The 22,165-nt window shown below is 49.4% G+C and overlaps 6 protein-coding genes across 6 annotated transcripts; 3 read left to right on the plus strand and 3 right to left on the minus strand.

Moving 5' to 3' along the window:
• Positions 1–842: 842 nt before the first annotated feature.
• Positions 843–5,774, minus strand: BBBOND_0400060 (hypothetical protein; the record flags this gene model as incomplete). The annotated part of the gene is made up of 1 exon (XM_012914242.1): positions 843–5,774. The coding sequence occupies one exon, from the start codon at positions 5,772–5,774 to the stop codon at positions 843–845; it is 4,932 nt and encodes a 1,643-aa protein (XP_012769696.1).
• A 2,113-nt stretch (positions 5,775–7,887) lies between these two features.
• Positions 7,888–8,763, minus strand: BBBOND_0400070 (hypothetical protein; the record flags this gene model as incomplete). Its single annotated transcript, XM_012914243.1, has 1 exon — positions 7,888–8,763. One exon carries the CDS (start codon positions 8,761–8,763, stop codon positions 7,888–7,890), a length of 876 nt encoding a protein of 291 aa, XP_012769697.1.
• Positions 8,764–11,145: 2,382 nt separating this feature from the next.
• BBBOND_0400080 (hypothetical protein) lies at positions 11,146–17,286 on the plus strand (the record flags this gene model as incomplete). The annotated part of the gene is made up of 1 exon (XM_012914244.1): positions 11,146–17,286. One exon carries the CDS (start codon positions 11,146–11,148, stop codon positions 17,284–17,286), a length of 6,141 nt encoding a protein of 2,046 aa, XP_012769698.1.
• An 803-nt stretch (positions 17,287–18,089) lies between these two features.
• On the plus strand, positions 18,090–19,926 carry BBBOND_0400090 (hypothetical protein; the record flags this gene model as incomplete). Its single annotated transcript, XM_012914245.1, has 8 exons — positions 18,090–18,160; positions 18,196–18,262; positions 18,305–18,507; positions 18,542–18,774; positions 18,818–18,984; positions 19,063–19,562; positions 19,598–19,772; positions 19,810–19,926. The coding sequence occupies 8 exons, from the start codon at positions 18,090–18,092 to the stop codon at positions 19,924–19,926; spliced, it is 1,533 nt and encodes a 510-aa protein (XP_012769699.1).
• Positions 19,927–19,989: 63 nt separating this feature from the next.
• On the minus strand, positions 19,990–20,883 carry BBBOND_0400100 (hypothetical protein; the record flags this gene model as incomplete). Its single annotated transcript, XM_012914246.1, has 1 exon — positions 19,990–20,883. One exon carries the CDS (start codon positions 20,881–20,883, stop codon positions 19,990–19,992), a length of 894 nt encoding a protein of 297 aa, XP_012769700.1.
• Positions 20,884–21,293: 410 nt separating this feature from the next.
• Positions 21,294–22,124, plus strand: BBBOND_0400110 (-UPF0667 protein C1orf55 homolog; the record flags this gene model as incomplete). Its single annotated transcript, XM_012914247.1, has 1 exon — positions 21,294–22,124. The coding sequence occupies one exon, from the start codon at positions 21,294–21,296 to the stop codon at positions 22,122–22,124; it is 831 nt and encodes a 276-aa protein (XP_012769701.1).
• Positions 22,125–22,165: the final 41 nt, after the last annotated feature.

Below are 22,165 nucleotides of genomic sequence, written 5' to 3' on the forward strand. Positions count from 1 at the left end.
CTACATATAACCGTATGATAACTTAACGAATATCCAAATTTAGGGTGGAAGCGAGGGTAAGTCTCCCAACCCGGCATCACGACCCCGCCAAGCACCCGCCCCTCAGCGTGCCGTCACTTTTCGGGCAGCCGGCAACAAACGTATTGTCATTATCACGACAACCACGCGCCCGGCACCACAGAAGAAACGCTTTTCGACTAAGAATTAAAATATTATTTTAGTCGGAGTGTTCGGTCAACTAGCATTAGGGTTGCCCGGCCGCAACTCCACCCACCCTGAGCCGCATCGCCCAACCACTTGCCACCATTGGACACGGTAAAGGTTCTATATTACCCGCCCAGGTGATTTGCATCACGGCATTACGTTGTAATTCATTGCCACGAGGCCGCCTGTGATGCTGGGCAGATACGTCATCCCTAGGACGTCACGCCGGAAAATGTCTCCCCAGTACCTAGCATAGAGATTTATACGATGTCAACACAATCCACATTGTCATAAACACGTTAGCCATCTACCTAACGTGGTACTCACAGCGTCAGCTGGAGGCACTCATTAATGGGTTACACGGATGGCCGCTCACCCAGATTTATAATCCAGTTAAAATAGGATAACACAACCACGTATCACTAGTAACGCAGATCAACTAGCAATTAACAACGCAATGCATCAACTAAACTCACTACTAAACCGCTGATTAGGTATTACGCTAGACATTAGGTTAGGCGGTGGGTTGTTGGTTAGGTGGCTGGGTGAGCTAGGTTGTGGCATATTTGTAGTTGTGAGTACTGTGAACGTGATTAGCAACATAATGACAGTGATATATATCACACGCGTAGTTGCGACTAGGCTTGAAGGTACGATATCTTGCTGAGCTTGCCGACACGAGCGGCGGCGAGAAGTGACTGCGCAGCTATCTTGTGACTTGAAAGTGATCTCAGGTGGGAGCGGACGTGGAGCGTGTCTAGGCGTCCGAGCAAGACGTACAAAAGGTAGAGGAGCGATAGTGACCATAGGGCAAGGACTGTCCATATGAATGGTGCGCGTATAGTGAACATAAATGTATCTATTGCACTTAGAAAGTCTAGAAGCAATTTGGATTTTAAGATGCGATCGACGGATTCACGGAAATAGAAGCATTGTTTCTTGCTTTTGTCAGAGGCATCACGAAACGTTAAACCATATTGATAGAATACCGATGCTACACCTTTACACTGCACCATTGACATACATCCACATGGTTTGCAGCCGTGTTTGCCTCGCGTACATAAGACATAATTGAGGCATCCGCCGCACCCGGTATCGTAACACGAAATACCAGAGTAGGCTTCTTTCACGCGTTTGAGGAATACGACCATACGAGGACATAAGTATAACAACCACGACAGATACTTGTCGGAGTGTTTTGGCGCGAAAATGGAATATGCAGGACGGTTAAGCATGTTGATATAATTTCCACATTGGTCATTTTTACAACCAATGAGGTATTTCAGGTCAAGGTCATCATTCATGTTATGATTGTCATGAGCCGTCGAACGATTTAATTCTCTACACGGCCTTAGCAAATTCTTGGCAGCATTGTAGTCGCACGCCACGGTTGCTATTATTTTATCGCTAATGGCATTTTGTATGTTGGTCGTGTTGAAAGCAGTCTCCTCATCTGGCATCCACGTCCACTGCTGCGTAAGCTGACAGTAGAAGGAAAAGATGTCTGGAAACGCGACAGGTGGACGGGCAGCATAGCATGTTAGAGAGGAATAGAGTGCAACGAGCATCCCATTGTTACCGCATATTTTGTCAAGTGTTGAACACAGGTCCTTACCCGTCTTGGTAGATCCAGAGAACGCCCTAAACCCTAGAGGAGTAAGGCAGGGCATACCAGGCGCGCCCTTAAGACATGTTTCGCATTCCGATTTACATCCAACACTAGTTAAGTGATGCGGCAAGTGACCAGGTAAACAATCGTTAAGATACCTCATTAGTGGCGATGTTTGTTGGCATGTTGCTCCCTCTGTTGACTGGCTTATATATTGCGATTTGGTTGTCGGTATGTCCTTGCCATATCTACACTCACGCCATCCGTAGAGCTTAGAGGGGATGCTGCACTGCGATTGCACGAATCGGAGGACCGGGAACAATCTGCGAAGAATGTCCAGCAACATGTCGAAGCACTCGGCGGCAGTAGAAGGGTAATACAACCCTAGACAATTGCCAATATATTGGCAGCAATAGAATGTGCTAGCATCTCCCGTTCCGACGAACGTAGTTAGAAGTGTCTGCGAATACCAGGATAAGCGAGGTAAATGAATCGACAAAACTTCCCATAGTTTTGTTTTGAGCAGTGCATCTTTTTCATTGCTGTGCAACATATAACAATGTTTAATGAGTGCCTCATAGACGGAGTTATGTTGCAAACTGCCCAACCAACAAAGCATGTCGAAGATGCTACAGGGATGGGTGGCATTTTTAATTACCCTAAGGTGGCGAACCTTGTGATATGTGGATATATGAGTGCATTGCTGGAGAAGAGACGCAAGAATATCATATTTGGTTTGATGTTCCGACTTTAACAAGCCAACAATTTTCTCAGCATTGAATCCCTCCTTGTGATTCAACTCGCCATGTACACTTGCCGAGTGACGACCAGCATCGTAACCACGTTGCGCGAAGAATACAGCATTGAGACTCTCAGCTTCATTAGGGTTGTATATTACATATTTTTTCCATTTGCCTTTAGAGTCACTAATCTCTCGCTTAAGCTCACTTAAATCGCTCAACATAAGAGGAAATATGCTGAAACATATTCTTGCATAATTGTGTTCATAATTATCTCCCCATTTTCCTCCGGAGTACGTGTTGACATACACTTTGGATAGTTGTCTAGTAAATGACAGCAGCCCCTTCTTCAGGGCGTCGAGCGGGGGACAGGATGTGGCACCGAACATCGAAGGTTTGAACGAGGTAAGCGATGTCGTGAGTGCATCAAGCAACTTTAGAAATTCATTATCAAAATTGTATTTGTTCTCAGTGTTGCCAATGAACTTGAGTAAGAAGTCAAGCGCGTCTTTAATTTTATTGATGCCCCCAATATATGCGTGGTTGGGTGAATTCGGAGAGTCGAAGGTTCTATTGATTTCACTCCAGACGTAAACAACAATTTCATCCAGATAATTCTTGGATGGAACCGACAATGTGCCTGCACTTCGCAAATTTGTCGCTGCTTTGAGCTGCTCAAGCAATGTTGTATCACGTGTCTGAGCAGGTGTATTCTTCCCGCCGTACATAGCCTTCATCAAACCTTTAATTCCTGTTGCCTTGTCAGCCTTTATAGCTGTCTCTACCAGCGCATGTTGCTTCTGAACCACATTGTTAAATATGCTCATTTCGTGGATCCGGGAGTCTACGTACTGCGCTTCCGCCTGATCGGTGATGTTCTTGATTTTTTCTTCGACCTGGGCAGCGAGTTTATTCTGAATGTCTCGTATTGTTTGTTTAGACTGTTGCTCGATGGTCCGGAGGAATGCCGCGGCATTATCTAATATGTTTTTCAAGTTGCCTTCCGCAGTCGTTTTAAGAATGTCGTCAATACGTTTTTTAATACCATCAAGAGATTTTGTATTGCTATCGCTATCATCATTAGGCCCATTCTTGGTAAGCATCTTATCCAACTCCTCGAAATAATTTCTAACACCTTTTGGGTCGACACCGCCCACTCCGGCGCTCCCAGCAAATCCTTGGATTGTGGACATGAGAGTGAATAGATTTGCTTCAACCTTTTCAAGCAAGTTTTGGAAGGTATGTTGATCAATTTGTGTTTCTTTGTTACTGCCATTTACAATTGCCAAATCTTCATCGACCACTGTTTTTTTTACTTGTGCAATATTTTCGTTGATGGCACTTTCTTTTGCTGCGTCAAATTGCTTGATAAGTGGGTTGCCTGATGTATGTGGCTGAGTGTTAAGAGGCCCATACATCTTCTCAATCTTGTCTTGGGCATCGAGTGACATCGAGCCGAAGAAGGATTCTTTTGATTTTGTTAGAAACACGTTTTTTAGACCTTCTAAAGCATTCAGTACGTCCACGAAGCCACCTCTAGTATTACTTAGAGATGTCACCAAAGTGCCCTCGTCACTTTCGTTTTTCACAATTTTCAGCCATTCCTGTAACTCAGGACTTTGGAGGTTCTCCACTGTACCGACCCCACGTCTAGCCGCTTCACCAAACTTAGCCTTCACCAATTCATTAAAATACGTTTTGATGCACTCCTTACAATCATTTTTCAACTGGCCTAAATCCTTCAATAGAGCCACGCGTACTGCGGCTTCAATATAACCAGGTACCGTAGCTAGCAATAACTTGGCATGCGTCTTCGCTTTGCTTGCCGCAACGTATAGTGTATCTGCTTTGTTTTTCAAAGCATCTGCAGCATTTTTAACCTCGTTTCTCTTTTTACCTATCGACGGGTTGTCATCAACCTCCTTCAATATAGCTTCGGCTTGCGCAATCCCGTACTCCGCAATCTGCTTAGCACGATCAATCCATTTTCCTAAGTCATTAAAAACATTTTGCAAATCATTATTAACTTGTGTAATTGGCTTCTGAATGTTGGTCGTAAACTCACTCGTCAACTGGTCCTGAAGCTCTAAAAATTTTTTTTCCACATCCTTATTCACTTCTGTTTTTAAATCTGCCATCTGCTTTTCAATCGTAGTATTCATGCTATCCAACTGCAAAAAGTCTCTATCCCACGATTTTTCAAAGCGTTGAACTTCACGCTTAATTTTCATTAATGACTCTCGAAGTTTCTTGCGTAGCTCAGTATCTAAGGCAATGAGTGCGGAATTATCACATTCCAAAATCTCTGCAATGCATTTTTTCGATGTGCCAAGGCACTGCTGGAGACAACCATCAACCGTGTCAAGATCCACATATTTGTTGGTGCTAGTATCGCGTTCAGAAATTTTTGTTAAATTCGTCACTACATTATCCTTCATTGAACTAATTAACCCCGTAACTTTTCCAGTCTTACTGTTCACCTCCCTCCCATACCCCTCCAACCACCCCTTCACCGCGTCGACAGACTCCACAAGCCCAGCACGGCCGGAGCCAATTTGAGATTGTAAGTCATTTAGTACCTTTTCAAGCTTAAGTTGTGGATTATTATCATACGTTTTAACTGCATCTTCATTTTTTACTTCACTGAGAACACCATACAAAAATCCCATCACCCCGTCACACAGCCTGTCCAAGTCGGAGTACACAATACCGCTGCCAGTGTAGCCTTTGGAAGTTGGATTGAAGCCGAGGAATGTTTCGAGGCCGGTGCAGAGGTTATTAAGTAAATCTTTACATTGAGTTTCATTAGTGAATCCAGTAAGACTCTCTTGAAGATTTTTTAGATGATCTAACTTGGACTCAATTTCATCATAAGCTTTCTGTCGGGAATCGTCAAGGTGACTTTTATAGCAATTTTTAATGCCTTCACATTGCGATTTAAGGTTTTCAAAAGTTTTTGGGGAAAGATTTTTTGAATCTCTAAGTTTCTCAACTTCAGCCACTTTATCCTTACAACACTTGTACGACTTGGCAGAATCAAGAGCCTGAAGAAGCGCACTTACATTAGTGGTATACGCCTTTTCAATAGCCTCCTCAATTAACTTTTTCAATGCTTTGGCCAACTCACCAAGTCCATTTCCACTCCCATGCCTAACCTGGATAAGCCAGTCGATGGCCTCCCGGAGGTTCTCGGGACAATCCGTAAGTTTCTTAGGCGCCATCGTTTAGAAGCGAGAAACAACTCTGTTATTGATCGTATGGACTTACATATGCAATCCGAGGCTGCAGACCCTGACTCCTGCAAAAATGCGATTAGCGCCAGATGGTAGTCATAAAATTTTATTATGCCACCAACTACATTAGCTACACGCGTGTCAGATGACGGATGTATTTCTATACCATGTCCAAACTAGCATCCGCCCCGCTCACCGATTCCCAACCTTCAGCGTCTAGACACCCAGAATTGCAATCCACTTTAGGTCTGGGCTGAAGCTTCTCAACTACATTCAAGTGCTTAGAGGCAGAGAGGAGTGACCGCGATTCACAACTTCTGACAAGTAATATTCACATCGAATCATCTCTAGATCTCATAAAATTACTGCTCGACCCCATTACTTTTACAGACCACTAATCTGACAAAGTGCATCTTCCCGACACTTTAAGGGGAGGTGTCGTTGGGGCGAATGTAGATAACCGCTTCGTGTATACTAGTAGCAGGCGTGGTAACGAAAATACTGTCCCCCTTCCGCTTTCACAAGTAGTGGAGGCGATGCGTGATGGATGAGGGCGTAATGTTGACATGGCGTATACCGAATCTAACTCGGAGTATGACCGAATATTATTGCGGACGATAAGCAATTGTATGAGACAGGAGTGGTAAGGGGTGGCGGATTACCATGGTAAGGATGGAGATCATAAGCGAAGACGGAGATGACAATGCCACCTAATGAAGATAATAGACTCATCTAAGATCGTCGGAAGAGCAGAAGCATCGCCTTGATACCCGGATCGCCGGCGAAGATAACCTGGTAGAGACGGAGGTATCCAAGATGAGTAAGCATGAGTATCAGGTGGAGCTCCACGGAAGAGCATTCAGCTAGTGGAGAGGGTCAATGATGGTACCACAAGCGTGTAGTGGCATTACACCCAGGGAATAATAGCATTCTGTTAATGCCACTCGTGCCCAGACAGGACTAATGACACCAGCTACGCTCGGCAACGGAACGGCGTGGAACCCGTAATCCAGGCAGTAGCGTGAGGCGATATCTCTTCAACGCTGAAAGCAATCCATGCGAGACGCGGCTAAATATAACACTACTGAAATACAAAACAAAAATCAACAACAATGGTCCTCCTCCACCTTGTCCATTATGCCCTTTAGCCCACTCTCCATCTCTATCCCTGTAAGTCCGTCTACCCTCCCAACATCTTCATCACGACCCCTAAGCCCTGCTCTCTTTCGCTCATTTAATGCCACCAGCACGGTGCTTTACAGCTCATTGATTGAATGTCTCAGTCCCTACCACCATTGTCTGGACATGGCACAGCACATTTTTGAAAAACCAAACACGTCCAACAAACACCATTTAAGTGTCTCAAGGCTGCGTTACCTGCCAAGTGAGTGGCGTCCTCGCCGTCGTTCGTGAGACTTGGAAACGGTATCACATTTCAGGGACAGTTGACTCCTACGGTAATGAGGACTGTTACCTAGAATGTGCTAAACACACCACCAGCGGCCATGAGTCACGCTACGAATCGGCGACGTAATGATGGTCTTGTACACATACAATAGGCTCGTTGTCGTCTGTTTAAAAGGACAGGATGATGTGTGTGTGGACGCACTGGGTACAGAGGGCGATAAAAATAAAATGGAAATTTGCACCAACGTAGACACACATTGCATACACGTTGATATAACATGTAAAGCGGTGAACACTCGTGTGATGATCTCAGATTTGCCGTGTATATAGGACTCTATGTGGGCTGGGTGCGGGTAAGAGTGATAAGGTAAAATATAAGGCCGACCGAACAACTTTAGAGACGCTTGTCGCACATTGACATACGTTGATCGTGTCAAACCATGCAGGCACCCATGAACGTTGTGAGCAACAGAGCTGCCACGAAGGCGCCATTTGGTACACCGTCATCACGCACGTAACTCGAGGCCCCTACTGCCACTAACGCAAGCAGCATTAGTGAGAACATGAATGCAATAAGATAGCATTACCGTGTGTTGCTACTACATTGCCGTGATACAGCTACTGAGTTGTGACAAAGTGACAGCTGTTTCGACGTGACAATTACAGCTGTTGCGATACTAACACTCAACGTCTTTTACGCCAAGCCAGCGTATGGCATTGGACGGAAGGCAGGGTAGCGGTCAATATTCATCTCCTCGGGAAATTTGTCACCGACGAGGTTATTTGTGTATGCGCTAGAGAGCTGGGGTGCTCTGGAAATAGAGCCACTTAGTTCATAAAACACTCTGCGGATTTTATCGCGATACCTGCTACAGACGATGATAATGATCATTGCGACTGCAAGCGAGGCGACCACTATAGTGCCCTCGTGAATATACGAGTGTTGAGAGCACAATTTGCCACACATGTAGCATTTAGCGACGCAATTGCCGTGCCCGTCGGGTTCGCCGCGGATACATCTGCACTTGTTATCGTATTTGCTCTTGTAGCATTGGCAGCTGAAGTCAATGCGTTCGTTATTACACGTGCAGTTCTCTACGTATACCGGACGACCATCGTCATCGTACGTACCGTGGCCCTTACACATGCCTTCAGGACATTTCCCCAAAACGTAGCCGTCGCAAGTGCCTTTACTCTGACATTTTCCAGGATTGCAATAGTAACAGCAGGCACAGAGGAAGCCATTACATTGCGTTCCGCAGCTGCAACGATAACATATACATGCTTTCCCCCTTTCGCACTTTTTCTTGCATCGCTCACAATTTTTATCTAATCCTTTACAGTTGTTGTCACTACAGTCTTCATAACAATCTTTCTGACAACCACAAAGGGGAGTACAGCATTTACATGGTTTTCCATCTTGGCATTTCATTTTTTCGCAGCCCTTACATCCTGGGAGGCAGCCCGACTTGTACTCCGTACAAGTGGACACATAACAGGTCCCACCTGAGCTGTGCGAACAACTATTTGTGTAACATACACACTTATTCGTCTTCTGCGCCGCCGCCATCCTCCCCGCTGCCTTTACTCACACGCCGCCCGGGGCAATACACAACACACTTCAAGCCTCCGCCATATTTGAAAAGGCATAGTTTACGGAGCTTATGTCCACACATGCAAGGCGCTGTGCATCGAGCTGCGCATGCAAACTTGAACCGCAATCCCAGAGCAGTGACACCGAAGGCATCATACGCACTACATGTGTTGACGAGGCGACTTAACAGCATGACGGCATAGGCAGTGCACTATGTCACATTGCATTTACTAACACAGCTACATACCCAACTAGCTCACGTCACACCGCCTTACCACCGCCTCTGATGTCGCACTGCCACGGTAGCGTGGGGCAACGCAACTAATTGTAGACTGTTGATTCCATTAAACTTGCCGCGAAGTCTAAACATATATCGCCGACTTACGTTCACATTTACAGATATTTTTAGCTAGAAGCTACTTGTACTCCAAACGTATGAAGTGATGCGCAACGTTCGTGCGTGCCAATTCAGCCTCCCCTCTGAATGATGTCACGGCAAATTGTCTGTGCTGTCACAGTGATTGCATATAACAGATCACCGCAATTGCCCACAATAGGTAATTCGTACACATTGCTTTGTCCACTTTTATTCACTCACTTCATAGTAGCCCTTCGTCTGTCACCAATGCATTACCAGTTAACACTCACTATCGAATACAATAGGTGTGGCAAACAAGTTGTGCCTTTTATCGCCGTGTATCGATTATTAACCGCATCGATTACGGGCCTATGAAAATTAACTTTGGCAGCATTTGCTAATACAAACAAGGCTCTGCCCATCAATTACTACGACCGTCGCCGTCCCACTGCTCATGCAGTCTGCGCTGGTTGCAAGAAATAGAGGAAAGTGGTGCTATCATTCAATGTAATTCGGTTTATAAACCTTCATAAGTTCACAATATTTTCGCCGATCCGTAACCGCGCTTAAAAATTATGACTGCGACGTATCTTTCCGTAGACCACCATCAAGCGTAAGCATTTATAAGTCATCACTTGTACGCCAGTCCTGTGATATGAGCGGTGGAATGGCGTTGAATGGATGCCGGTGATTGTAATAGCAGTCAGAAGACCGGAAAATCGAATGCTGGGCACTAATCACACGCTCAGTGGTTCTGTAAAATGCTTAGTTACATCGCTTCCCGGTGTGTCCCTGATACATCTAAATATTTGAACAGATGTCTCCCGCCTACTTCGGGTTTCGTGAGCACCCGTACTGTGGGCCTCCACGCTACTCCACTTCAGGCACTATCCGCTAAAATATAATAACCTAATGCGCCCCAAGAGCAACCCAGCACACAATATTGGTGAACGTTGTCGGTCTAAGCAGGTTGCAAAAGCCAAGTGCTCTAAGCCACCGACGTCATTTCATACCGAACCCGCAATTACCCCGGGTGATTGGTCACCAAATCAGATGACCGGAGGTATCGTTAGATATAAGGTGCCAAATCAGTCATTAGGCGAGGTGGTACGACGTTGATATCGACATGAGGAACTATGTCATTTGTGGAGGCGTGCCCATCTGCGGGAGGTCCTGATATCATGCGACGTGATTGCCACGGTTGAGCGCAACTAATTAGGCCTTCTGAACATGAACATGGTTGATAGTAATACTGTAATAACATCCATCCACTAAATTAACAACGTGGAAGTTGCCAATAGGGTGGAACATGGCGGCTGCGGTGACAGTGGAGTGGCATATCCGGGGATGAGTTGGAACTAATCCGCTTTGATTCTAGTTTAACATAAATACACGCTAACAAAATTACAAATACGCGTAGTTGTAGGCGTCGTATACCGCTGCTGCCATCGCGTGAATGTAGTGGTACTGGCGGCGAGCACGTGGCGGTCGCCTGGACGCTCCGGGAACGCCTAAGGGAGACGGCCTGGTGAATTCAAGGTTTAGATATGGTATATATGATGTGCAATATACACGGAAATCTCGTGGGGTATGCCACTTTCCGGCCGGGTTCCATTTTTTCACGCCGGTCTGCCTCTGGGCTTGCTGGACTCTTGGGCTTTAGACCTTTCTCACTCCACAGGTGAGCGTACTATATGATCAAAGTATTGCTAAATGTAGTTGACGGGTGGAGCGGGCTTATTTTTGCCTGCGACCCCGATTTTTTAATTTTTTATTATAATGGATTTTATCACTCAGCATCTCACCTAGTAGCTTTGCACGTAGATCACTTGGTGTGTAGACACTGGCGGCTTCTGAGTGTGGCAATACTCACGGGTCCACCTCGAGCTCCTATCGCTAAGACATCTTCTAGCTCACAGCTTTAGATGTGCTTGATGGTGTTCGTAAGCGTCACTTGGCGCATCTTTTAATGTAGTATTCTGCCTGTCTTTATATGCACCATGGCGAAGACGCATGGATTCCTTTTCTCCAGTCTGAAGGACTGTTTCGTGTTTTTTAGTTGGTTGCACGAGGGGGATGGGAAAGTTTATCTTGAACCCGTGATCAGTTACCTTCATCAACGTGTTTCTAAGTACTATAACTGGATTGATAGTATTTCAATAAAAGTGGAATTGTCCAACTTTCTCGGGCATGTAACCAGGTTTTACGGGAAATTGGTATTTACTGTAACAAAGGACGCCGCCTCAATTCCCGGTGACAAAAAAATGAAAAGCGCAGAACACATCGTCAACGCTCTCTTGGAGTGTCTCCCCAAGTTCCTCGCTGCGATGTACTATCTGTGGTACAATGTGGATGTGACATTTAGGGGAGTGGGCGGCGGCGGGTGGGCGGAGAACTGGCTTGGGTACGGCGGCGGTCTAGACACATACCTCACTAAACCGTACCGCAGTGCGTCCGGCGGCATCATACCTGGAGGGTTTGAGCTTCGCGAGTTGAGGTATGGTTGGGTTTACGCTAATTACACCCAGGGCAAGAAAATGACAACTGATCTCAGATGGATTTTGGACAAGAAAGTTGAACAGAATTACTTCCGCGACGTTTTAGCCCTCTCTACTATCATCGACTCTGGCACTGAGAGTGTGAACACTGCTAATGCCCTTGCAGTAGTCAACTTATTTTGCGAGATTGTAGCCGAAGAGGCAAAGAAAAAAGAAAGTGGAAATTTGAGGAAGAAATTGGATGAAATGGTTAAGCCAAAATGTTTAAACTGGACAGAATTACAACTTGTTTGTAGTGCAATCAAGACTAGTTATGCCAATATGTTTACGCATGGCCCTTTTGACATTACTGGAGAGGCCACGAAGGCTTCGTATCTTAAGTCAGAGGATTTTGCTGTGCATTTTGCTAGGTGGTATAAAGAAAAATTTGAGCGTATTTTACAACATGTAGGAAAGATGCATTCATTTGTTACCGAAAGTGCATCCTTCAATAACCGCTCCCTGGTGACGACTGTTTTTTATCCCAACGGCATAGTTTATAAGGGAAATAACGTGGTGCAAGCGAATGGATTTTTGGAACATTGGGAGTGGACAAATGCACTTGAAAGTTTTGTTGATGATAACAGAGGTCTACGAAAGCTTAAAGAACTTTTGGATGGCACGGATCAAGGAATCTGCTCTCCCCCAGCTCCGACTCCAGAACTCCGACCTACGCCGGCGCTAGCCCCAAGACTCGCCAGACCTGCGCCGCCACCTAAACCTACCAACACCTCAACAGTCAACTCATCCGGAGCTCAAGGTTCTAGGGGAGTTGTAGCGAATAGTCATACTACTCATGGTAGCCGGCCGGCGTCTGGTGTAGGAGGGGGGAGAGGAGGAAGAGGGGGAACGTCTCACAGCAGAAGTGGCGCACAACGTAGGGGCACTGAACCCCAACCAGTGGCTCAAAAGCGTGCAGATTCGCCACCTCGTGTTCAGGCTTCACCAGCTCAAAGAACTACTCAATCTCAGCCAAAGTCAGCACCACAAAATGCGGCAAATTCTGACAGTCAACGAGTTGCGGACATTCAGTATACCGGTGGAGTTAAAGGGCTGCCAGCTCCAAGTGTTTCAGTGCCACAGAATCATGCTACATCGTCGACAATAACAGTTCAAAAGCCTGACATCCCATCTCTCAGTGCTCAAGCAAAAGCAGACCATAGCAGCTCAGCTATTGCTGCCACTACTCCTAGACCCAGCGGCTCCAATAGTGATTCAGGTAATCATGTGAGCGTTGACCAGATGCGTGGTTTACAGCCTCACGGCCAACCTGAGTCAGTGTCCTCTGTGCTGAATCCCCAAAATGGTCAACCCTTGCAGCCCGATAAAGATGCCGCTGATACGCATCATGCAACTGATAGAGCTGCTTCAGATGGAAGTAATGGCATAGGAGTAAATGTACAGGCAGGGGAGATTGGGAGTCCTGGTGGATCAGATTCTACAGGTAGTTCTACGTCCCCACTGCACCCTCCTCCCCCAGCACAGCCCCAACCCTTACCTGCTAGCCACGATGTTACTGCAGTTCCTGAAGCCCCCAAGGAAGTTGTGCCGGAAACGAAAGTGCCAGTTATGCCACCTAAGAAACCCGAAGTACCGCCAAATACGGCTCCGATAATGAGTGAGTCCCCAATGGCCGTTGCCACAAAAACGGAGGCAACTAAAACAGAAGCTTCCAAGCCAGTTGTAGCCAAAGCCGAGTATGACGAATCTGTGAATAAGACTAATGATCAAAACAGAGATACGTTTATAGGTCCTGCTGTTGCAAAAGATGTCGCACCATCACCTCGCAGTGATTCAGCAGAAGCAGGTCCAACAGGGTCACCAGTAGTGCATAGCACGCCATCGCCTACTCTTACAGATTCTACGGTGTCTTGTATTTCATCTGAACCCAATACTGTTCAGAACCATACGTTAATTCCTTCTACAGCCGATACATCTCATTCACGACCCACCACTCCCACAGGTGATGCTGTAGCCCCGGGCTCCCCCAGTAGGTCTATCAGACAGGGTGTGGGTTTAAATGACGATGCGCATTCAGGTAAACAACTTGTTTCATCTCCACGTTCTGAACCTTCTCAATCTTCAAATGGTCAAGCTCAACTGCAAGGCCATACAGAACCCTCTACCTCAATTCCTGCTCCCGTCCCTCCTAGTACGTCTGGTGATGCGGATCAGAGTTCACAGGGCGGTGCTTCTTCAAGTCAGCAGCTTGCTGTCTCTCAACCCTCCGCGCAACCTCATCTCACGGCTCAAAGTGCGGGGCCTGAACCATCTGCGGCCTCTAGTCCGGGTAATGATCAGGGAGATTTACGACAAAGTCAACAAAGCGGAATAAGTAATGCACTCGAATCAGACACTGTCACAACTATTACATCACCTGACCGAAGTTCAGTTGATGGTGACGGTGGAGCTTCTGGAAGCGGTGGGAATGCAAGAGGCGGTGCGGATGGCGGTTCTCAGTTCGGCTTTAATTCTACTCAACCTCATGCGCAATTGCCCAATCCAAGTGATGCAAACCCAGCCGCCACAACGTCTGTCGGCAGTGGTCCACCGGTTAGTCCGGACCTCACTCCCATATCGTCACCGCAAGAGAATTCGCATGATCAAGGTGCATATGAAAGCGCCAAAAGCACTGCAACGGTTTCACAAAACGATGCTTCAGATATCGCGGGTAGAGCTGGTGCTGCAGGTACACCAGTTCAACAAACTGTTGACAATGAGGGTAATGGATCTCAAGGTCAGCCAAGTGTGGCAGTGCCTGATCCTCCGGCCGCTCACTCCAGTCCTATTGGACCCACTGACACTGATGGTACGCCAGGTGACGGTATTGCGGGTTCACCCGGCAGTGCTTCTCCAGGTTTGCAGCCTGTTGCATCTCAAGCCTCTGCGCAACATCCAAGTGTTCAAAGTCCAGACTCTGGGTCATCTGGTTCCCGTGCGTCCAGCAGTGGTAACGGCCAGCATGGTCGGGCGGCTTCTCCCAACCCCCATCAAACAGAGGATCAAGAACCTCAGGCAGGTAGAGACAATGTTAGCACTTTAATTTCGACAGACACGCCATCTGGCAACATTACCATAAGAGACAATTTAGGGGTGGTAGAGAGTGCAGAGATGGGTAAGCTTTGGGCATACAATTGGGATTATAGAGCAGATATGAAACAAAAGTGGAAACAATTTAAAGAAGAAAATAAGTGGATTCGAAACCAAGAAAAGGCACACCGTATTCAACGAGAAGGTTTACAGAATTATTACAGCCATTTGCAGCCACATATGAGTCACTACGAGCCAGTCATCGGTATTCCTGTTCCAGATTGGCGCGATTTTGACGTGGATGGCGAAGTCGTGAAAAACGACAATGATCCGGAGTTGCAGAAGAAGAATTTTATGGAAGCAAGTCATGAACGTCTTTCAATTGCACGGCACGCAAATGCGCAACGAGACAGAGAAAATCTAAGACAAGCGATGACAAAGTCAGCGCAACTTGGAAAAGCTGCACAGAAATGGCAGCGTGACCACCAGATGTTAAGCACCTTGCTAACTGGCAAGGCAACACCAAACGCTAAGGGTCTATCGGGTAACACATCGCCCACAGAATTCCCTCATATTGGAGTTGCAGTGGGCTACCCGATAAAGCCACCAAAATTGCCAAAGAGGATTTCCAAATTTATCGCTCCAAAAAACCCTAATAAGACAGGCACTTTAACGCAGAAACGTACAGAGTCTCTCATTCACAATCAGAAACTAAAAATCCCCTGGGTGCCTCCTCCCCCAATGAAGTCACCATCTGCCCCTCCGCCTCAGCCTATCATTGATTTTGATGTCGAACAAGTGTATAAATCCAAGAACGTTTTTAAAAGTGACACGTTAAAAACCACCTACATACCAGTTGAATTGATCGATCCGGCCTTGCCGTTGGATTATTATCCTGGACCACCTCAGCACGTTCAGTTACCCCAGGACTCCAATCCAGATGTTGACAAGATGCCTGCATTAGACTTCTGTGTACCTCTGTGGACGAGCCAGACACCCAACGACGACTTTGACGATATACCGGAGATTGAGTTGTTCCCCGCCGAGGCGCCGCGTACTATCAGGGATATGCTTCGCTGGATAGTCGGGATTCGAAGGCCGAAACACCTTGAAGTTCTGGAGAAATGCATTAACGATGCTCTCGGGAAAGTGCCGGACGGCGTACCTGGAAATCCTACACTCTGTGTCAGCAATACCAAACTGAAATCTGAGGATGTAATTAAGGCTTTGAAACTTGCCTCCATTTTTTCGAGTTCCGTGCTCTCCGCCATCGAGCCGGACTGGAAGCAAAAGTCATCGAGGTCTGGCACTGTTAAACGTAAGGATACAGATCACGATCAAGACCCCGATGGATGTGCTCTGCTATGTTGCCTGCAGGACTACGTCTACGCGTGCTATCACCAGTTGGCGTTTCTGCGTTCGCAGTGCGCTGGCGATAAATTCCGTGGTGGTTGGATGGGTTGTCAGTTTGGACGTGATGTCACCGCTGACTCCCCCCTGCAGGCTTTCCTGACTGACGCCTACTACTCCAGGTTCAAGACGCACCTCTTCGACCCGTGTGACGTCTGCCTCAAGAGCCGTATCAGGATGGGATTCAGGAAGGGCGATTTCTCTAAGAGCGCCAAAGATGGCAGCTACATCTATTACCTCCTGTCGCCGTCCTGCAGCGGCGATGATGACCCCTTGATGACGTTGTCTTCTTATCTCAACTGTCTAACCAGGCGGACGCCGAGGACGACAGGGGAGCTCGTCTCGTTCTTCCAGCATTTCGGGAGTGAGATGCGCAAGGATGTTATAGGAATCTTGTCCGACATGGGCAAGGCCCTGTCCACTCCACATCCCAACTGCCCTGAATGGGACCATCTTCGTCGCCACGACTTGGACGCTGTCCGTGGCATACGGGTTTCCGAGTCTCCTGTCTCCAAACACGACAATGACCACGCCGGGACCCTATCCACACTGGTGGGCTGCGACATGACCAATGTGCAGTGCACAAAACTGCTGTCGCCCATCACGCACCGGGCTTACGCAATGTACTCGCCGTGCTTCGTCCACACCTACTTGAGCTGGGCGGTCTACCTGGCCGACACACTCCGCGAGTCACTCGACAGGTTGCGTTACGATTTCACTAGGCACAACGTTTCCAAGTGCGGATCAATTCATCACTGCCACGACGCCCTGCCCTACCTCTACTTTCACGGGTTCACGCCGCCGGAGGGCACACCAAGTTCATCACTCACGTGTTCACAGGTCATCACCAAGCTGAAGGAAGTGGTAAACGGTGGGCCAATCGCAAAGCTCATCAACTGCATGGACGACTTCTTATACAGGGTTCGGTGGCCATTCATCTACACGGTCATCACGCTGTGGTCCACCGCATTCCTCTTGTTCGCCCACACGGCGCTATACCGCCTGGACGTGCTGCGCATACAATCTCACTTCATGCGCTCCAGGGGATCTCACGTCATCGATGTCAAGGCGTTACTCACGGAAGGCACGAAGATGCCCTCGCTGTACGACATCGATTACTTCGACGACGAAGCACTCGCTCACGCGTGGAACAGAATTTATTAATGACCGTCGTACGATAGCTGCCCACGCTTGTTGCTGAGCATTTATAATGTGGAATTACCGGCCGATGGTGCCGAAGCACGGCTGGGGTGGTGTAATTTGATACAGCCCTGTTGCTCATACTGCTGTTAGTGGTGGTGTGGCAGCACGGAAATTGCGGCTTAGTATAGTTACATATTGTTCAATGAACTGTGTACCATAGGCCCAGCTGCCATCGTATGGCTACATTTTACCACAGATGTGACAGTGCCGCATTAAGCTACCAGCCGTTGCGTCGACTTGGGGTTTCCAGTGTCGTTGCTTCCAAACGAGCGAACACATTCGGCGCAGTAAACATTGCTAACGCGTACATGGACGTACTATGCAATATATGGATGCGTCGGATCGGGTTTTGATCGATATGTCGCCCATCTTCAGCTTGTCTGTACGTATAAGTTGCATTACTAACCTCCGAGCTACATGTTGAAAGCTATAGATATATAGCTTAACACTCATGTGAGGTAAGTATGAGGTGTTATTCAGTCACCCTTAGGGAGTTACCTCCAATGTACGTAAACGATGCGCGCTGTCTACACATTGTCTACACACTCGGCTCTCATAATTAGACCCATTTCGACAACAACCGACTCCACCTGCTACATACACTTCCTAAAACTCTCAATTTGACTGCCTATAATATATTCAACGTCACCCATCCTTACACATGCCACGCAGCCTTCCTGGAGCCGGCGTTGAGGGTGTGTAGCATCCTTGCGTAACAGCGGCATCACACATCATGTTTGTCTTTAATATTTAACACTTGCGCAATGTCGGCGGCGGGTGTGCAACGGGAAGGCACGGTGCTGCCGACGGTGAAGTTGTCGGAGCTGACGTCGCGGTATGTGCAGCGTCGAGGAATCTAACCGGCCGCAGCGACGACATCGATGACGATCTCACGGACACTATCCTCGTGCTGAGGCAGACTGAGTCGCCATCCGATGTGAGTTGATCCCTTGAGGCGCCCAGGGCAAAGTAGACACAGGCATCCTCGGAGGACATCGTGATCAACGTGCACAGCGGCGTGTTGCGAGTGGCGTCGCCGTTCTTCATGCGCGCGTTCAACGATATCCAGAGCACCGAGAGGATACGCCAGGACCTCGGCGGAGTGTGCCAGGGAAGGATTAAGTACACGCTGGTCACCCCTCACCCGCTGGCGGTACAGAGGATACTGTACTACATTTACAAGTGAGTTCGATCTCCTCTGCCGCATGCTGCCCAGGAATGACTACCAGAACGTGACCGAGGAGCCTCAGCTGCTGGTGCCCATGTACCAGGAGTCCGCGCGCTTCGGCCTGGCCGACCTGAAGCAGAGCTTGCTGAGGATCATCCGGAGCCAGCAGAGCCTCCAGGTCCTTGCGAGCCTGTCTTACGCGGCCGAGAGCTCCGGGGAGGTAGAGCTGGCACGCGACTGCGGAAGGGTGTTGGCGGACGCCGCATTCGCCGTCTTCTCGGGTAGGCAAAAAAACCTGTGAATGCCCCATCCACTCGCTCTCAGGGGGCCTGCTCCAGCGCATGGGAATGGCCGCCATCAAGGCACTGCTGGAGAGCGACAACTTGCAGCTGGACGAGGTGCAGACATTCACCGCGTTGTGCCAGTTCCTCGAGTCGAACGCGCGGTTTGTGAGCCCGTACGCGTCGGCACCGATAGGCCCGAAGGAGAAGGTACGTTGCGATTACCACTGATGACGCATTCACCAGGACCTGTTGCAGTACGTGAGGTTCTGTTCGATGGCGCCGAAGGCTATCGACCAGCTGAGGCACGACAACCTCAGTTCGCTGCTGCTCGACGCCGCGCTCCGCATCCTCCAGGGCGCCACCAAGAAGCCGCGCCACTTCCCGTGGACAGACAACGCCGATTACACGTGCATGACCTACAAAGGGCTCTTTCCGGTGCTGGTGGTCCGCGCGTCGAGGGAGCAGCTGGGCCTCTTCGACCCCAACACGGGCAACGCCAAGCTAGTTACGCCGAACATCACCAAGCTCCAGTCAGATCCTCGATCCGGCCTCTCGTTCACCGTCGGCACCGAGCGCGAGATGAGCGTCTGCTGCTGGGCGTACGAGGTCTCCAAAACCAAGAGTGGCAACATCGCATTCGGAATCGCATTCGCGTCGCAGGACCCTATAGACGACGAGTCACGCACGTGCTTCGTGTCGATGACCAGGTCCAGGAGGGTGGTGTTCTACTACGAGTTCGCCGAGGACACCTTCAAATCCGGGTACATCGAGCCAGGTGCCAACAGGTTCGCCCTCCACCGCGGCGCTCATCCCATCGCAGGCAAATCAAGGCGGAGTGGACATACGAGTCCAAGCCCGGGCAGTACCCGCACAATCTGAAGCAACGAGACATCGTGACCGTGAACGTCGTCGTGGCCACCAGCTGTGTCGCGTTCTCAGTAGGCGTCCTCGGCACGTCCTTGAAGCGCTCTTTCCAGATCCCGCACCGCACCAGTGTCAGTTTAGAGTCACCAAGCCTCTCACATCTCACAGGGCGTCTTGGGGAGTGTGATGAGGAAGCCATGCATCGTAGGCGCGCCGTTCTTCATGCTCCACGACATGGGCGACTCCCTCTGCATCCCGGAGCTGCGAGCCGACTTCACGGTCTAGAGGGATTAGATGTCACTGTAATGTTTAGCTGAACACCTGTCTCTATGCATAAGAATACGATGCCTAGCCGCTGGGGTTGCGCAGGCTCCTGAGGTCCTGCGACCACTCCTTGCGCTCACTGAAGTGGAAGACGATATACTCGCTCATCCCGCCTCTGGGCTCGTTACCTGATAGGCGCTGTGCAGTGGTACCGTCGCTTAACCTACCGTATTGGAACCGATGCATGTCGCGGATCTCGTCTTTGAGGGCAACGCTGGCTTCGCTGCGTCCAGCGGTAAAGCGGCGCCTGTTCGTCACCGGTTTGAAGGTACACTCTCCATCCGATTGCGTGCGTTGTTCCTCACGCGTTCCTGCAAGATCGGTGCACCAGGCAGGGCGCTCGTCACCACGCCCAGCCTGTGAGTCGTACAGGTCACCACCCCTTATCTGCTCCTGTCCGCGGCCTGGCGAGCCGATGGCGTTATCGTCACACTCCCCTGCGGCTGTTTTGAGGGAGCCAAAGTAGCGTGATATAGCGTTACAAGGTTGACGGAGCTGCGCCAAAGGCGAATTGTCGTCCCGTGCCAGCGCCCGAAGTGACGACTCCAGCTGCCTGATGAAAGGCTCCTTCCCGATCCGGCCGTCTACCAGGGCGTGCTTCGTCACCGCTAACACTTCACACAACAGCTCGAATAGGTCCGGACTTGCACGCTTGAGTGGCGCGATGAAGGCCATGGCCTCGGCGGGGCTTATGTGCCCCCTGTCCTCGAAGTCGAGGAAGTGGAAGCACCGCAAGATGTTACGCAGCACGCAACGATCAGCGTCGTCGACGCTAGTGGCATGGATACTTGCCGAAGATCCTGTTCCACGCGCCTCGGGTGACCCTGGAGGGGATCTGACGTAGACTGCCGAACGGGTGGCGGAGGCCTTGTGGCCTACATGGAAGGACTGCAGACGGCGGGGCTCGGCCATTCTCATTGCATCTCCCGTAGCATATGTAGGTGGCATTGGCGAAGAAGAAGCGCTAAAGCCTATGGATACCGAAATGTGCAAGCTCTACAGCGAGTTTAAGCAGTTAGACACAGACGTGCCATGGCGACAGTAGTTGACGCCACTTCACTCACATCGCGATCATTTCACTGCATAATGCATGATATGTGATGAGTAAACAAAATTTGTCGTTGGTCGTACGAATCGTCACCGGACTGGGCCGATGTGCAGCGTAACGCGCTACCGGAGGGGGCGTCAAACTGCCGTAATGGAAACAACGATACTGACAGAAATTGTACCATATTCAAAACGCAGCGAAATTCCGCTATCATACGTGCCTTCTGCTCTGCTTGCTCAATATTTCTTTGGACGAACGATTCCCCTGCCGACCTCCTCCAATGAGCACGTACCTCGTCTGTCTGCCCAACGGCGTCACCCGCAGCCTATGGGTGGATTACGAGGCGCTATGTGAGTCGGTTGGTAGCCGAGAGGCGCTGTGCCTCCACTCATGCGCTCAAGGAGACCCCTGCCGTCGGAGCGTTCCGTGCCTCTCTAGCGACATATTTCCGTCGCTGATCGAGCAGAACTTCGGCATAGGCAGGGAGTCGAGCCGTCTATCGATACGCGGGGGAATAAGAACGAAGGTTGCAGTCGACCCTCACGCCACTATTGACCCGTCGAGGACACTGACGGGCGCCTCGTCCCAAGCGGAGTCGGATTGTCGCGGTGATTACGCACAAAACAGCTATGACACCGAATTGTGCACCGGTCCCGCCCACCAACTGCTCAAGGACGACGTGGTGATAAGCGTGTCATGCAGGCTACTCGGGGGTAAGGGAGGGTTCGGCGCCCTGCTGAAGGCCAAGGGCAACCGCAAGAAGCAGAGCTCCAACGTCGACTCGTGCAGAACCCTTACCGGAGAACGCATCAGGCACACGCGGCTGAACGAGCTTGCCCAGCGGCAGCGGGAGAGCACGGTGGATCCCGGAGTTGCGCGGTTGCCGCTGCCAAAGGAAGCACCCGAGCCGGCAGTGGACGCTTCTACGCAAGCAACCCACCTCAAGCACGCGAAGAAGGTGCGCAAGGAGTCCAAGCGGGTGAAGAGCACGGTAGTGAAGGGGCTTACCAACTCGACGTCGGTTGAGGGGCAGACGCCAACGGACGCAGAGCGGCAGCAGTTGGTGGAGCGGGCGCTGAATCAGTGCATGGACGTATATGATCTCGCCTAGATATGTGGCACGGGTGTTATCCGGCTATTAAGACCCATTAT

The sequence above is a fragment of the Babesia bigemina genome (genome assembly GCF_000981445.1).
Source record: "Babesia bigemina genome assembly Bbig001, chromosome : IV".
Classification (NCBI taxonomy): Eukaryota; Apicomplexa; class Aconoidasida; order Piroplasmida; family Babesiidae; genus Babesia; species Babesia bigemina.